Raw genomic sequence first — 17,407 nt, 5'->3', positions numbered from 1 at the left:
CAGAAAATATTATCCTCACAAATAAAATGTAAATACAGGCTCAATCAATAAATAGAAAAATAAAACAAAGTAGATATCAAAAGTACACTCCTATAAAAAAATTTACATCTATATCCAACAAATATATATGTGCGCGCGTGCGTGTTGTTTTGTATGTGTTGTCAGTATAATTTACAATAGTTATTATACATGTTAGAGTACTATACTGTATAAAAACTATGTAGAGAAATAATAAATAACATATATGTGTGTGTATATATATATATATTAAAGAATTGTTCAAAAAATAAAAAAATTGGACGAAGTTTGGAAAAAGGCATACTTCTTTTTTCAATAAGGTGTAAATATTGAAATAATAAATACAATATTGTAAAAAAATTTACCTCTTTAATTTAGTATATCTAAACATGGAAGAAATATCTAATTACTTTTTTTTTTTAAATCAAGAGTGATTTTAAGATAATAGTAGTGAAGGTGAGCTTATAATTAAAAAGCAAGGAAGGGAGAGATACCTGTAAAGATATATCAAAGAAACTGTCTGTATGGGAGGTGCTTTTGTTTGCTCCTGCCTATAAATTTCAGTTGCAAGGGGTGACAGATGATGTCATCGTCAGATTCGTTGGATTCATTTTGTTTGCTCCTGCCTATACATTTCAGTTGCAAGGGGTGACAGATGATGTCATCATGAGATTTGTTAGATTCAGTTGGTTGGAAGATACCTTCATTTTTCTGTTTCTTTGATTGGAGGGAGCCGTTCTTCATCCGAGTCCGACTGTGAGTTATATGTCACATGCACTCCACATGCTTTCATTGGAACTGCTACCTCTCCATTAAAAAAATCATCATTGCAATAGTCCGCATAGAATTCACATGAAATCTTGGCAACATCACCTGTTCTAGCACTAAGCAAAGCCCTTTGCGATTTCAAGTACCATATGTAAACACGAGCCGACTTCATTTTACGATTGAAATAAGGAACAAATGAACTGCGGAATTTGTTGTTATCATCATAAGAGACATAACAGTAGGCCCGCTCCACGTAAGGTAAGCGGGGATGAGAAGGAACAACGCAGCAACACAAGATGGTGGGTGATCGTTTGAGATTGCAAATGAATTCGATAGCATTGGAAGCCTCTGTCTGATGTTTATATTCCATCCATTCTGGAACTCTGCTTCCCGCGTAACAAGCCGATATATCACTGCCCCACTTAGCCTCACAGGCTGAAGTCAAAGAGGAATGAGTTAGTTTCTCAATGAAGTGAAGAGAACACTCATCCAACTTTATACAATTCTGGAAATCAAATCGACACTGATTTTCAACTAGAGAGTCAGAGAATACGTTCTCCAATGAAGTGCATCCTTCAGCATTAAAATATTCAAGGGAAGGAGGAAGTCCAAGTATAGACTTAAGCCTCTCGCAGTCTTTCAAGATCATGATTTTCAAGCTTGTTAAGGCCTTGATATTGTCAGGGATTTCCACCAAGTAACTGCATCTTTCAAAACGTAGTTTTATTAAATTACGCCAAGCACCAAAAAGAGAGCATAGATCTGTTGTGTGAATCACCTGCTGGAAATCCCAAATTTGAAATCCCTCAAGATTTGTCAGGCTACATAGCTCACTTATCGGAAGGCTCCTTAATCTTTCACCATAAATCTCAAGCAATCTGAGTTCTGTGAAACCTCCCATTGGCAGTAAATGCAATATTTCAACTTCAGTCCCATCGAAACACAAACCGTCCAATTTCTTTGATGACACAGAGAATTTCTTGAGGCTTTGACAATCCTCAACACCAAGGTAAGAGAGAGATTCTAAATGAGTCTCACTTTCAAGGCTCTCTAATTCCTTGCAATCAGAGACATTCAATCCAACAAGAGATTGGAGAGATAAAATAGATGGATGAACACTATGTAGACTTTCACAACCCCCGAGATCAACTTCTTCAAGATTACGTGCCATAGAGAAATTAGGCAGCTCCACCAATTGTTTACACCCAGACAAACTTAACGTCTTTAGATTCATAAGATCCTGTGACAATGAACGGAAAAGTTTGACACATAAAAGCCTAACAATTTAATTAAATTGAAGAGAGAAAGACACACATATTAATTAGTGTGTATGTATAAGTACCTGCACTCCATCCCAAAGCTTTTTAATATTGCTGTCCATTATACAAAGTTCGACAAGGTTCTTAATACAAAGCCCCAACGGCAAAGACTCCAGTGGATATTGCTCCCAAGAAAAATGCCTTAATTTATTAGGAAAAGAGCCATGATAAAGACTCTCTGATTTCTCGCAATGAGATACATCCAATGTAACAAGAGATTGAAGACAAAAAATAGATGGATGAACACTACATAAACTTTCACATCCCGAGAGATATACTTCTTCAAGATTATGTGCCCTAGAGAAATCAGGCAGCTCCATCAATTGTCTAGACCTCCTCAAATCTAACATCTTTAAATTCACAAGATCCTGTGACAATGGAAACGGAAAAAAATTTCAAGCATAGAAGCCTAATAATTTAATTAAATTGCGCGCGCGTGCACACACACACGCATCAATTAGTGTATATTTATATAAGTACCTGCACTCCATCCCAAAGCTTTTTAATATTGCTGTGTTGCATGCGTAGCACAACAAGGTTCTTGAAACAATAGCCTTCTAATGGCAAAAACTCCAATGGATATAGATCCCAATGAAAATACCTTAATTTATTAGGAAAAGAGCCAAGATAATAAAAAAGCTTTGAATTTTTTTTCTCCTCGAACGAATACCAAGGATGACAAATTTTGAGAATTCTTAAATTTGTCATCTTTGTGAAGGTATCGGGGCTCAATCGTAAATGATTTATTCTATTCCAATCCAATATGATGCCTTCAATTTTATCAGTTCCCTGAAAAAAAATAATATTAATTATTTAAAAAAGTTATTCCAAAAAGATAAAAATAAAAAATGATATATATTTCACTTACCATGTTCCTTTGCAGTACATCACAAATTTCATCCGCATCATTTAATCGGCTACGTAATTCAGGATATTTTGAACATTCCTCACGAACTATTTGCTCACCCATTTCTTGAACCAAATCATGCATTACAATTTTACAATCATGATTTGTTTTTATGAGAGCTTTATCCATGAGATTCTCAATTCCACTAATTGCTCTGAAACCACAAGCCTCTAGCACTTGAGTAACGTGATTTTTGCCTTCTCCAATGAAGAAAAAGGCAATGTCTAAAAATATTTCCTTATCCATGTCATCTAATTCATCATAACTAACTTTCAATATATTTTGAATTTTGGACGGGGATACTTTCTGAGTTTCTTGAGCTCACTCTCCCAGTATGCCTTATCTCTAGAATGAAAATGGGAACCCAAAACTTCTAAAGCTAGAGGAATGCCTGTAGCATAGGCAACTGTCATTTCTGATAGCTTTTCATATCCCATACTGGGGTGAGTTTGTTTGAAGGCATGTAAACTAAAAAGTTTTAGTGATTCTTCAAAATTCAACTCCTTGACTTCATGTATATATTCATCATGAATCTCTCCACTCCTAAAAACATGCTTGTCTCTACTTGTTACAATTACTCTACTGCCAAGTCCCAAGTAAAGTTGCTGTCCAGCTAGATCTTTTAATTGCTTTGAATCGGACACATCATCAAGCACAATCAAGACCTTTTTCCATGACAGTCTTCTCCTTGCACCATCCTCTTCTATGGTGACATCTTTGTCTAGGTGTAATAGCTCAGAAAGAAGCTTTTGACGCAAGCGACTCAAACCATCGATCCTTGTTGATTCCTCTCTCACTTTTTCTAAGAAGCAACAGCTTTCAAATTGAGAAGAGAATTTGTCAAATGTAGCTCTAGCCAAGGTGGTTTTGCCTATGCCACCAACACCCCAAATACCAAGAACTCGAACTTCCTGTGACGTAATTTTCATTAATGATTCAACAATGTCGAGATTGTGATCAAATCCAACAAGCTGGGATTTTGGCACAACTAGGTTGTGATCTTTCAATTTTTTTAGGACATCTTGGACTATTGCATCAATGAGCTGTGATTCGTTTCTAGCATGTTGAAAATGAAAGAAAAGAAAATTATTACGAGCTACTCATTATATAAGAATAATAAATGCATAGACATAATTTGGTATTACCATATTCTAAATCATTTTGGGGGTAACTAAGAAAGGGCTTTAGAAACTCTATAAAATGATGTATTGAATAATTAAAACTTACTGAAAATTTGATGAATGATAACCAGATAAGCCTGCGGTTTTCTTCAAGACAGATCTCCAAATTTTCAACTTGCCCATATTATCCTTGAACCTTTGTTCATGATCATTAAATGAATGATAACCAAATAAGTAGGCAAAAATTTTCAAGACACATCCCCAAATTGGCAACTGGTTCAAGTTATCCTTGAACTTCTGTTCAAGATGTGCAAATGATTCTGCATAAGTGCCTTTTTGATGCCTGACATCTGAAGGATTGACATAATAGAAAACTGGTAACACAATTTGTCCATTTGCTTCGTTACATTCCATGATTTTGACAAGCTCGTTCAGACACCACGTTGAAGAAGCATAATCTTTTGAGAATATGACCAACGCAATCTTTGATCCTTTTATGGCTTCCTCAAGTGCAGACGATATTTCATCTCCTCCCTCCAGCCTCTCATCCACATAGACATCAACCTGCTTTCCACGCAACGCCGTTGTCAAATGGCCGAGAAAACCAAATCTGATGTCTGAACCTCTAAAGCTGATGAAAACTTCATATTTCACTCGGGAAGAAGAAGCAGAAGCAAACACAGCCATTGCTGAGGCACCGAAAACAAAAAATAAAGTTTTATAGGTTGTTGATTTTTCCCCCTTAAAAAGACAAGAAAGAAAGAATAGCGTATAAGTTGCTAGAGAATGAAGGAGAAAGTTCAAATCAATACCTTGGAGGCAGAGGCTAAATCAAATCCAAGGTTGAAGACTTGAAGTTGACTTGGCGAGTTTGCCTATCCAGGGAATTCGATGGACACAACAGAAAAATGAGTCTGAGTATATTGAGCCTTTGTTCAAATTGAAGTTAACAGGGAAATTTCCAGGAAGTAGACAAATGAGTCAATGAGCCTTGACTAGCGAGTCGTTATTTTTATTGCAAGGTAAAACTGTCGGTGGAAAGTTTTTGTTTAAAATAAGAAGAAATTTCCACGAACAGTGAAAAACTTTGATCCCCAGCTCTTTTTGACTACAAGTCAACATCCCTTTCTCTTTTGAGTTTTTCTTTAATTAAAAACTTTTAGAAAGTCTTGAAAATGAATTCATTAAAGACGAAAGTCAGTTGAAATTTCAAAGAAATATAAAAATTTGTCTTTTCCTAATTCTTTTTCACTCGGTCAAAATGTGTTTTTTTTTTCTGTTTTTTTTTTCTTACTTTTTTTTTTAGTTTTCTGCTTTTCAGACACGGTTTATTGTACTATGAAGTAGTATTTTCCACGAAGATGTAATAAAAATGGGTCTGTGCAAAGATTGTTTATTTGTTTCTCACGTCCAAATGAGAAAAAAAAAATATTTATTTTATTTTAAGGGGCTTTAGCCCAAAACTTCTTAATTATTGTTCCCTCCAATTATAATATATGATGTCTGCTAAAAATATTATTTGATCCAAAATATAACATATTAAATATTTTTTATAATTATTTTTTAACTACATCTTTACTAATTCATTATTATTTTTTAAAAATAATGTATTGAAATTTAAATTGCTATTATCAAAACACTTATATAGAATATTTAATAAGGATTTGATTAAAATATAAACTTTTTTAAGGCTTTACCTAAATTTTTTTGAGAACCATGAAGTAATTCCTTATTGATATCTTATATTGTGATTAACAGAAAGTAAGCGATAGTAATTAACTATTGAGAATATATGACAATTGAATAAGTAAGGCTCTAACTTTCTTGAAAAACTAAGGCATTATCCTGAATTTACAAAATTAATCACAGAAGATTAAAGTTGTACTAGTACATATGATTTAGTACATTTCTTATGTTGTTATATATATATATATATATATATAATTTAGGAGACTAAATTTATATTATTTTTTTAAAAAATTAATTATTTAATTTTTTTTTTAGTTTTGGCCTAGTTATAATTCAATACTTAAACTTTGACTCGTTATAACTTAGTTTTTATAATTTTAACTCGTTTGTAACTCAATTTTTAAACTTTACTTTTTACAATTTAGTCCCTATGATTTTAACCACTTAAATATTGATTCTTATATTTCAAAAAATAAAATTATAAAGATTAAAAATATTTTGAACCTTTAATATTTATAATATTTAAAAATTAAAAGATTAAAATTATAATATTTTGAACTTTTAATAGTTATAATATTAGTAAAAAAATTGTAAGATTAAAATTATGTTAAAATTTATTACTAATATTTTAAATTATTAAACCCTTTTAACGTCTATAAATATTATAAATATTAATTTTTAAAATATTTTTAATCTTTATAATTTTTTTTTAAAATATAGAGATCAATATTTAAGTGGTTAAAACTATAAGAACTAATTGTAAGAGGAAAAGTTCAGGGACTAAATTTCAATCGAATTAAAATTATAAGGATGAATTATGAGTTAAAGTTCAAAAATTAAGTTATAATTAGCCCAAAATTATATAAACTAAATGATTAATTTTCTATTTTTATAGAATATTTATGTGTATTTTATGGGTTTTTTTATTTTGAATTTTTTTTGTAATTTTTAAGTCAATTAATAATCAAAATTAATTATTTTAACGACAATGTGTTTAATATCTTATTTTCAAATGTTAAAAGAAGAATTATACCATATGAAAGTTTAAAATATCATAACCTAATAATAATCATAATAAATTTATATTTAAGAATTCAAACTATAATAAATAAATATGGGTACTATTGAAACATAAAATTAACTAATCTAACTTCAATTTATATTAAGAAAATAAGCTTTTCAAAATTTTCCTTTCATTAAGAACTTAAAAGAATAATCAAGGACTTGTTTGGTTTTTGTTTTCACTTTTTTATTTTTAAAATTATTTTTTAAATCAATTTTTAAAGTTGTTTTCAAAACAAAACAATAAAAATATAATTAATTATCTTAATTTAAAAATAAAAAATTGTCTAATAATGACAATAATTAGTGGCTAATGAGTAATGATGGTAGTTTATGATGGTGATTGGTAAAAAATTATAATTTAAATAATCAAATGTATCTTGAAAAATATGAAAAATAAAATAAAAAATAACTTTAAAATGTATCTATTTTTTGTTTTTAAAAGCAAAAAACGAAAGTAATTTAGTAAACAAATTTTCAGAACAGAACAACTTTTTCAATTTTCTTATTTCTATTCAAATGATTACAGGCCTCTTCTGTCTTCTTTCTTGTGTTTCTAGTCTATCTATAATATGATAATATCAATTTGGGATGGCCCAGTGAACGACTAAAATATCCTCTATAAGTCGGCAACGGGGTGCTTATTTGAAAATCAAAATTCCCGCGTTTGCTTTTGCTTTACCCAGGCGCCTTGACATGGCTTTCTTTAGGCGGAGCCGTCCCTTTCCCTGTTCTTCTCCTGCGACCAGGTTGCCCATGCGTCACTCGTCTCCTCTTTCTCTATGTTGTCTGACAAACCTCGTCAAGACTACAAGGACCACAACGCACGACAGCTAGAAGCTCGTGGTGCTATGTCTCCTCCAAAAGTCATTATGACTGATCAACCCACCACATCCTCCATTGGCGATAACCTCCTAAGACGAACTACTAAGGAAAGGCTTGGCGATGAAACAAAGAAAATCGCCTAATTCGTTCACACATACATCAACGCACGTCTCCTGTTCTTCTCCCTCGACCACGTTACCCGTGCGTTGCAGATGCAAGTCTCCTCTCTCTGTCGTCCATCCATTTTGTTGAGTTTGTCTTGGTCTGGCGATGTCAGGTCAGGATTAATTCAAGGCTCCCATACTGCTCCTAGGGTTTTTGCACACAGGTGATGTGGTTCAAATTTTCCTCCTATTGGTTTCCTCGGGTTTGCATGTTCCCTTTGTGATTGGAATTTCTTTTTGCAGTCTCCTTCTGGTTCCATGTCTAGCATAGGGACAAATAATGTTAATGTGAAGGAAGAGGAGAAATCCGAGACATATAGTCAAAATATGACAGAAGCCATGTGTGCTGGTAGGTTTAATTCTCTTGTCACATGATTGCTACAAACCTTAGCTTTGTTTGTTACAATTTATGATCAGTTCTAGAAGTCTATACAATCTTCATATTCATCTATTAGTTTAGGCTAATTGAAGGATTTAAAATGATGCTCATGGTCATCCTATTCTTGCATTCTTTGAATATGTTTTTTTAGATTTTTGATATTGGGTCCTTTACAGTTTAGACTTATATGCACGAACTGGGGATGAACTGCAACTTCATTTGTCTGGACTTAATTGTGGGATCATGCCTGCAGGTGTTTTTTTGTCTCAATGATGGAAAACTGCTGCAATTATATTCCTCATCCTATTTGTAAGATTTTGAGAGCCATGTTATACACATGGTGTGTATAACCATTTGAGAGCCACGTTAAAGTAAACGTCAGTAATTTTGGTAGGCTATTTCTTCTTTGCAATGCTAATTAACTCTAACTTTTAGCTTTGAATCTATTTGGGTCATTGGTTCCTTGAACACTGTTGTCTTGTATTATGTGTTCTTTCTACTACAGCTTCCTTACAGCTTTGACAATGATTTTGTAGGCTGTCCTTGGGAAGCAGAGTTATATGCTCATTGGGAGGCATGATCTTGAGAAACTGGTGAGGATTGACTCCTCAAGTGCATGTTTGCCACACCTGCTTGGTCAATTTAACACAAAGTAATTTGCCTGATGCTGAAATAATTGAGGTTGAATTAGAGCTAGGCAATTTAATACTGCATTTGCGTCCCATTAAGCAGGGGTTGTGTGGAGCTGTCTAAACTAACAAATTAGTTATTTTTGCATTTTATTTTGTGTGTTGGGGTTGGTTTGTCAGAATTGCCTTTAGATCTTCATTGATGCATTCATGCATTCAAAGAGAGTGATACAAGAGATTATAGCTTTGTATGGGTTCTATATCTCATAATTACACTAATTCACTTCTTGATTTGGACCAATCAGAGTTCTGTGTCCTCTGACCTTATTATGCCATGAAATTGGGGTATAAAGGCAAGTCAGATGGATGCCTAACTCAACCCAACAATTTTGCCTCTCCTATTTTTCTCTGTTTGCCTGCCAATATTTTTCTTGCTCCCCACGACTTCTTTTGGTGTTATATTGCTACCTAAATTCTTATTGCTCTTAAATTTTTTAAGAGATTCTAGGTCCATGGCAAAACTGGGAATATTCTTTATATTCTAAATCGCCTTCTTCACATCTCATCTGTTGTAATAAATGTAGTTTTACTTCAATAATATGGTCAAGAAATTTCTGACAGCTTGCTCTCAGCCCTTGTATTGATGAAAATTCTATATCCTTACATTTTTTTGAAAATCACATGCACATGTATAGGTCTATAAACGTGTTGAACTAATTTAAATTGATCAAGCGCATTCAATTAAAATAAAGCAAGCTCAATTTTGAGCTTCATCCACGTTGCTTTATATATCATTGCGGAGCTGGCAATTTCCTGGATGCATGCTCATAGACTTATGCTGATTTCTGTTACTTCTTGTGTATGATTTCTTTCTAGGACCTAGATGATATGAACTTTGAAATAATGAGGACACTCTTTATAAGGCATATCTCGAAGACTTTTACAAATTTTGTCAAGTGAGTGCACAAGAGCTTTTTTCAACACTCTACGCATTCCCTCTTTTCCCATTTTTTGTGGTTTAATGAATTTTGATATTGTATTTGGATAGAAACTTGGTGGTGCCACAGCTGAAATCATGTCTGACCTTCTAGCTTTTAAGGCTGATAGAAGGGTTGTGAATATTACCATAAATAGGTAATTGAAATTAGGGTTTTGCTTAATTTTTTTCACTTTAGATATTTTTACCACTGATTTTGATGTTTTTCACTTTCCACTATTAGAAGTATTGGTACTGAACTCACTAAAGATACAACAACAACAAACAACAACAACAACAACAAGCCTTTATCTTACTAGGTGGGGTCGGCTACATGGATTGCAAGACGCCATTGTACTCTATCATTTATCAAGCTTTTAGGAATATTATTAATTAAGATATCGCGTTCAACAACTTCCAAGAGTGTTTTCTTAGGCCTTTCTCTACCTCTCTTAATCGGACTTAAAGTTATATGTTCCACTCTTCTCACTGGTGCCTCCCTTAGTCTTCTTTGTACATGCCCAAACCATCTCAACCGAACTCACTAGAGATGACTGTAGGAAATTGTACTCTAATTTTGGTTTGCTGTAAGTTCTGATCTCATTTTGTTGTTGAAAATGGAAGTATATTTGTTGCTTTGGAATGATTTTTTTGGCTAATGGCTAACTTGATTAGGTTCCCTTATGGTCATGAGGAGCTTGCTGTATGTGAAGACATTGACTAGATATATCTTGCATCTCAATTGGGTGATGGTTTGAGTAGTTTCATTGGTGGATCTAAGTGGAATGTTCTGCTATTTTTTTTCCTTTTCCATTTGTAACTTGTACTTGATTTTGGCCATTGATTTCACAGCCTTCTTTGTATAGTTCACTGTCGCTCTTCCCGTAGCTATTCTTTGTATTGCCAATCATTATAATAGTGGGCTGGAGACACTTATATTTCTACTTGATGGCTTTAATTGTGATGCTATTTTAGGCCTGAGATCCCAGTTTTGGTTGCTGGTTTAGGCTCGTGCAGTCATGAAAAAATATCCCCCTTATCAGTCTATCATTGCTAAATTGTCGTATGGAGAGAGCCAGATGCTTGACAAGGCATTCTAATGAGGAGGACGAGAAGAGGCTTTGCTTAGCATTTGAGCAACAAGTTTGTATTTCACTTTTTCTGTGGGTACCGGTATTTCTAGCTTCAGTAGAGCATTAGTTAGTAAAGGAATAGCACCAATGGATCTTTTATAGGTCCTGAAGGAATAATTTCACATTGTCTAGGTAAGTCCTACTCTATTCTGAACTGCCCTGTTTTGTCTATTTGGCAGCTCCATGATGCTGTGTTTTTCGCATATATGAGGTTAAGGGAGCAGGGGATTCGGAACCTAATGTGGATTCAAAACCTAATTATTTTTTATTGTAATAAAGTCAAGATATAGCAAGGAAGCATACAAAGGTGAGCGGACAAATTCTTCATCTTCTGCATGTCATCCTACCTCTTTTATTCTCATCCATCTATTTTCCCAACTGTACTTTTTGGCTTTCTTCTTACATTTAATTTAGAAAAAATGGACAAGAAGAGAGAATTAGCTGCATCAAGACTGCTTGGAGATGTCAAAAAGGAGAAAAGCAACAGAAGTGTTGAGAAAGAAGCAACTAACAATAAACCTGCTCAAGATGATCAGCTTAACATCGAGGAGTGCAAGAATCTTAAGAAAAAGAAGCAAGAAGAAAAGGTTGTAAAGCAGAAAGTTGCTAATAAGACAAACGATTGCTAATTGGTTTTCTTTAGTAGAGCAGTTGTGAGCATGATTTCGTTGAGGAAGAATGTCCTACTAAACCTAAAGATCCATCATCCATGAAGCTTTTAACAATATCGCCTGCAAGTGTGGAACAAAGAAATACAGTTTGGAATGCCAGAGTAGGTTTATCTTTGAACTTTGTATTCCATGTTTTTTTATTGAATATGATGCAGATCATTTGATCCATTGGATACATTTGTGGCTGTTATGTTTCTACATGGCCAAGCAATTACTAACTCTTAAATTGCTGAATATCTACTAAGTCTTAATTACAATCCATACTGAATGTATAAAGTTTTAATTTTGATGTTTTTTGCATCTTTTCATGTAAGAAGCTTAATCTTGCAAAGATAAAAATTTTAATTTGAAAGTGGTTAAACACAAGTGGCCTAAGGTCAGATTCTCATTTCTTAGTTTGAAGTACAGAGTTGTAGAGCACAATAAATGAAGAATAAGCAGATGGTCAACATATACCGAATGGATTCTTCTTACTATGTCCCAGTTCTTAGTTGAATTAGTTTGTGACTTTTGAGAAGGGTGCTCGGTAGAGTTAAATATTACCCCCTCCATTTTCTTCTCCCCTTGCAAGTGAGGCCATATTTCCTTACTTTTGCCATATTGTCCAAGTATAGAAATGTATCATTCACAAGGATCCTTTGTTTAATACAACCTTCGATTGCAAGGTCTAATGTTAGTACATATATTTGGACAAGTTATACAGCAATGATTGTCGCCATATTTGTCCTTCCATTTTTGATTGTTCAGTCGCCATAAATTCTTAATTCAACTTTCGGAAGGCACCTGGCTATTTTGATTGCACTTATTTTCCGTCTTTGTTGATTGCTTATTGCCTTTACCAGTTAAATTTTACAATTAATTTGGCAATATGTATTTATTTTGTTTTCTAAGCACTTCAATTATATAATCTCAGCTCTAGGCTTGATGCTTTCTCATGTACTTGCTGTTCTTAAAGGTGCCTCTTCTCAAGCCAAGTTCATTTAGCAAGTGGATGTATGCAAAAGTGCACACTTCAAGCCTATGAAAATTGAGAAATTATAGATTATGTAAATTGGCATGTGCCTCTACGTCAGGTCCAACAAGCAATTCAGGGAAGTAGGGATAACCAAGCATCCTTCTATGTGGGGGTAGAGGCATCCATGAGTTATCTATAGGATAATAATGTATTATATTAGGTTTTTTACATGATTAAGTTATTATTTATTACCTTCAAAAAATGCTAAATTAGTAATGTCTTGAAGATATTCTCCATTAGGATTATAATGAGTTATCAGCACTAGATAATTGCTAATTTTTTTGTTTTTTAATTTTCTATAAATAGGGTAATGGATTATACTATACTCGGTTTAGTGTTTACAAACATGAATAAGCCTACATTCATTTGACTTCATAAAAAAATTCTTGCATATTATCTCATGTATATATATACATATATATTTTCGCATTTATTGTCTCATATATCTAAATTTGATTTGTCACCAAGTAGTATAGTTAATCTTTTTAAATTTTACTATTTCAAATATCTGGTCAATTGCTTTTGTATTTTATGAAAAAGAGAGTATAGAAGATTCTTGAATACAAATTATAATGGAGCACAAGCGAGAGAAAGAGGTTTCAAGATTAGTTTATCACTATCATTATTATTATTACTACTACTTTCATTTCTTTGATGTTTTCAGTTTGGTTAGATGCAAATGAATCTACACATAAAAAACCTAAAGATACTAATTCACAAAAAAAAAAAGCTTCTTCAAAAATAACTAATATTGTATTCCAAGATATATTTGAAAATATTGAAAAATAGATTATAGTTCTTTATTTTTATGTTATACATTACACTGATTATTTACCTAAATTTTTGCTTATGACTTGTTCTTTTCCATCATAATTAATTACAATTATGTCATTTACAATATCATTGGTTCGATTGGTTACAAATTAATGTATTTTAGCTAAAGATCATAAATAGTAAAAAAAAAAGAAAACTAAATAACACATCAATGTTGATTCAAATATATAGTGTGTAACAACAATAATGCTCTATAATATAATTTATCCTACAAGGTGAAAACACATTGAATTAATTTAATTAAAAGATATTTTGCTCGTGCATCGCACAGGTGGGACACTAGTTACCTTTGCTAACGCGAGATGGCTATATCTATAGTGAATGAATAGTGCTCAATCCATTGCCTTTATTAATGTGGCCCAGGTCATTATGTGTTCCGGTTCTCCATCTATTGTACTATTATAATTATAATAATATTGTACTATTATAATTATAATATAATATTATGATATTAGAGATAGAGATTCGAATATTGCAGTATTAATAATTAATAATAATATTATAATATTTGGTGGTCCTTGTTTGTTTTTTCCTCACCACAATTAATATTTTATATTTTATTTTGAATCTAACTACTATAACACAGAAAAAGATGGAGAAAGGGGAGGCTACTCTCGCATCCATGGGATAAATGAAGGGTCCGTTTGATTTACAGCTTTTAATATTCAAAAAGTATTTTCTTACTTTTTAAAAATTAAATGTTATTTGATTTTTAATATTTTTTAAAAAATTTATTTAAAAAGTCATTTTTAAATATTGTTGAATGTGTTTTGGGCCAACTTAAAATAATGAAGCTTTTGAAAAGTGTGACATTATTTTATCATACTATTTCAAGTTTAATTTTTTTATTTAAAAAATAATTAATTCATTAAAAATATAATTATCATTTCAATAATAATAATTAAGTATCAATTTTTTAGTATTATAAATTAAATAATTAATCATGTTAATTTTTAACATTAATGTATAATAAAAATTATAAATCTTTATCACATTCTTTAAAGTTGCAAATTTAAAATGTACAAATAACTAGAGATCAATTTTTTATCATTATAAATCAAAATTTATGTTATTTAAAATCTTTATCACATTTTTTAAATATTTTAAATAAATTATATTTGTATAATAAAAGTTACAAATAATTATAAATTAATGTCTTTTTTGATAATTATATATTCAAAAGCACATTTCACTATCACAATTTAAATAACTTTTAATGTATCAAATTAATTTTTTAAAAAATATATTCAAATATAAATTTTATTATAACAACTGACTTTTATTATATGAATTTTCATCAAATGAATTTTAACAAACTAAAAATCAAACACACTGGAAAGGTCAGTTGGTTAGTTGGCGGGATTTTAACAATTTTCGAGTTCTTAGTGATTTTTGTGTTGCCGTTTTGCCCCACCAGGTGAAAATAAATATTTTGTTTGCCCAGTGTGGTATTCATATGTGCAGAACATCGTCAAGTGAAATTTTTGTCATCATATTCGTGCATTTTTTGTCTTAGCATCTCCATTTGTCCTTCTTTGCTTATTCTTGTGGTTGATCTTTGGAGGAATTGTGTGTTTATGTTGGTGGGTTTGATGGCAGAGGGTGACTGGAAAATCACTAATGTGGATTGTCCTCGTAAATGGTTTGTGTGGTCATGTCATTTGCTTGGTTGTGTTTTCTATTTCCCTGTCTTTTGTTCATTAGATGAGGTGATGATTCATGGGTATCAGTGTAAAGGAAGAAGTATTGTGAGACGATTGTATAAAAATGGGTTCATTGGTCGGAGTCTACCACATTACTGAGTTCCCATACAGTTTTTTTTTCTTCCTTTGGTTTAATTATTGATCAATTTCAAGTGATATTTTCTACATAGGGCTAATTGTCTATCACCATATTGTGTTCATGGTCTGCTTAGTGAGCGGTTTCACTATGTGAGGATTGCCCCCAATGACGTCTACAATCTAGACAAGGCCAGGGATCTTGAAATTGACCTTTCCCTTTTTGATCGTCCGCTCATTTTGTTCTTTCAGCTACCGTCCCTCACTTCGCTTGATCTGTCGGGTGTTCATGATATTATGGTGAATCTTTTGCATCAGAGGTCATCTTCATGTGCACCTTCTAGGTGAGATTTTTGTTCTCCAACTATCCTGTTGTGCGTCGTTTGTCTCTGGTCTGTTTTTTGTTCACTTTTTCCCTTCTTAGAGGATTTGTTTGGCTCCGTCGATCTCAGTGTAAGTCAGAGTGGAAGATTGGTGATGCCCTCGATGTTCTAGGTTCGTTTTGTTTTTCATTTAGTCGTCTAAGCCTTGCACGGGCAATTTAAGGAACATTTATTTTTTGGCTTATAAGATCCATGCTACTGCAAATTTATACTTCTCGGGCCGATTTGAAAGTAAGTACTTTTTTAGCTTACACATGTGTGCTTCCTTAGTATGTGAGATTTGGTTTTTGCCTAATGCCGGGGCTGGGATTGCTTAATTTCCTTCATATTTATGGGTTTTTTTGTAATTAAATGAAGTAAAAGAATATTATTTTGTTGACTGGCTCAAATTTGTGTCTGCATGATGGAAATAAGATATTTATGTTTATTTTTCTCACTCTTTTTTCTTTGTTTTTTTCCCTACTAATTCATATTTGACCATCTTGCTCTTGATATTGAAGGGAAACCTAATCGTTTAATCACCAGTGCTAATATTGGTAAGGATAAAGGTAATTATATTTCCTCATATCATGGCTACTTCACCAAACCTTGAAGACTCAACTATTTATTACTATGCAGGTTGATAAATGCATATTTTATAATTAAATAGGTATAGATTTTAGTTTGAGTTTGGTTTTATTTATTAAGATTTCATATCTATTTAATTGATATTTATATATTTTTCCCTCATCAGTTAATTATAAGATAAAAAAAATTTTAATACAAAATCCACTCATATCTTTTTATCTTTATATTTTGCAGAGAAAAAGAATAAACCAAATAGAAAGAAAGAAGGAAAAGAGAATATATATATATATATATATATATTAGAGTCTCGCATCGACAAGGAACAAAAGAAGGAGCCTCCACTTTAACTATAAATACTTCTCTATCAAGAGGAAAGGCATCCAATCACTTATCTGAGTACCTCAAGAATTCTTCTCTCTAAGATATTTGGAGCTCGTAGAAGCATTCTGAAGGTTGAAAGTGAGATCATTGAGGAGTTTCACAAATTAAAATTATTTCTTTTTTACTCCTTAATTTTCTCTGTGATCATTTTTCATAATTTGGGATTTTAGAACAGTGTTATTTGATTTTATTATGTATTTCTAAATTACCCAATTGGGATAAAGATGTAGTCCAATTGGGAAGCTAGTTTTCTATTTCCTTTATTTTGACTTCTTACATTTATATTTATGAATATTTTTGCTTTTTTTAATTATATTTATTTCTCTTGTTCTTCATATTGATTTAATGACTAGCCACCATTTAATCAAATCTATGGGTAATCTTGATGGATTAGGAGGTGAAAAAAGAACCTAGATCTAGAGAAATAAACATAAATAACTAGGCTAGGGATAGTTCTAGAAATTTATGATGACTTAAACTATAGCTTCACAGTTTGATTAGATGTTTGGGTATCGTGGGAATGAATTCAACACTAATTAAAAAGGGACTAATAATTTGGGAGAATATTAGGACACTTTAGGAATAGTTGTCACTATAATTGATCCGAGTCAATTCAAAGGATAGAAACTAGCAACCTATAGGGTGAATTCTAAATTTCAATGCTTCAAGTGATTGTATTTTTCATCATCATTATTTTCTTTATTTATTTTTATTCTTTATATTTTCATCAAAATTATTCATTTTATCTATTTTTCTTGAACTATTAATTATTTAAATTAGTAAAAGTG

At 32.0% G+C, this 17,407-nt stretch overlaps 2 protein-coding genes and 1 long non-coding RNA gene across 5 annotated transcripts; 1 reads left to right on the top strand and 2 right to left on the bottom strand.

The window, feature by feature from the left end:
* Positions 1-1,466: 1,466 nt before the first annotated feature.
* LOC129289240 (disease resistance protein RPV1-like) lies at positions 1,467-3,258 on the bottom strand. Its single transcript, XM_054926031.1, has 5 exons — positions 2,974-3,258; positions 2,586-2,894; positions 2,129-2,473; positions 1,565-2,026; positions 1,467-1,493 (listed from the first exon to the last, which is right to left on the bottom strand). Exons 1-5 carry the CDS (start codon positions 3,256-3,258, stop codon positions 1,467-1,469), a joined length of 1,428 nt encoding a protein of 475 aa, XP_054782006.1.
* Positions 3,259-3,284: 26 nt separating this feature from the next.
* Positions 3,285-4,820, bottom strand: LOC129289239 (disease resistance protein Roq1-like). The gene is made up of 2 exons (XM_054926030.1): positions 4,240-4,820; positions 3,285-4,068 (listed from the first exon to the last, which is right to left on the bottom strand). Exons 1-2 carry the CDS (start codon positions 4,818-4,820, stop codon positions 3,285-3,287), a joined length of 1,365 nt encoding a protein of 454 aa, XP_054782005.1.
* Positions 4,821-7,608: 2,788 nt separating this feature from the next.
* On the top strand, positions 7,609-12,931 carry LOC129289475 (uncharacterized). Of its 3 annotated transcripts, XR_008588129.1 has the most exons (7): positions 7,609-8,037; positions 8,117-8,222; positions 8,506-8,642; positions 8,789-8,845; positions 10,833-11,297; positions 11,405-11,762; positions 12,617-12,931. It is a non-coding gene; the product is annotated as an uncharacterized LOC129289475 (long non-coding RNA). The 3 variants fall into 3 exon arrangements; XR_008588130.1 differs by lacking the exons at positions 7,609-8,037; positions 8,117-8,222; positions 8,506-8,642; positions 8,789-8,845 and having other exon boundaries at positions 9,858-11,000; positions 11,170-11,297; XR_008588128.1 differs by lacking the exons at positions 7,609-8,037; positions 8,117-8,222; positions 8,506-8,642; positions 8,789-8,845 and having other exon boundaries at positions 9,858-11,297.
* Positions 12,932-17,407: the final 4,476 nt, after the last annotated feature.

This window comes from Prosopis cineraria, unplaced genomic scaffold, assembly GCF_029017545.1.
Source record: "Prosopis cineraria cultivar Desert tree isolate PC_DT_omini unplaced genomic scaffold, ASM2901754v1 PC12, whole genome shotgun sequence".
In the NCBI taxonomy this organism is placed as follows: domain Eukaryota; kingdom Viridiplantae; phylum Streptophyta; class Magnoliopsida; order Fabales; family Fabaceae; genus Prosopis; species Prosopis cineraria.
The sequence above is the reverse complement of the archived record's forward strand: the minus strand, read 5'-3'. Positions and strand labels throughout refer to the sequence as shown.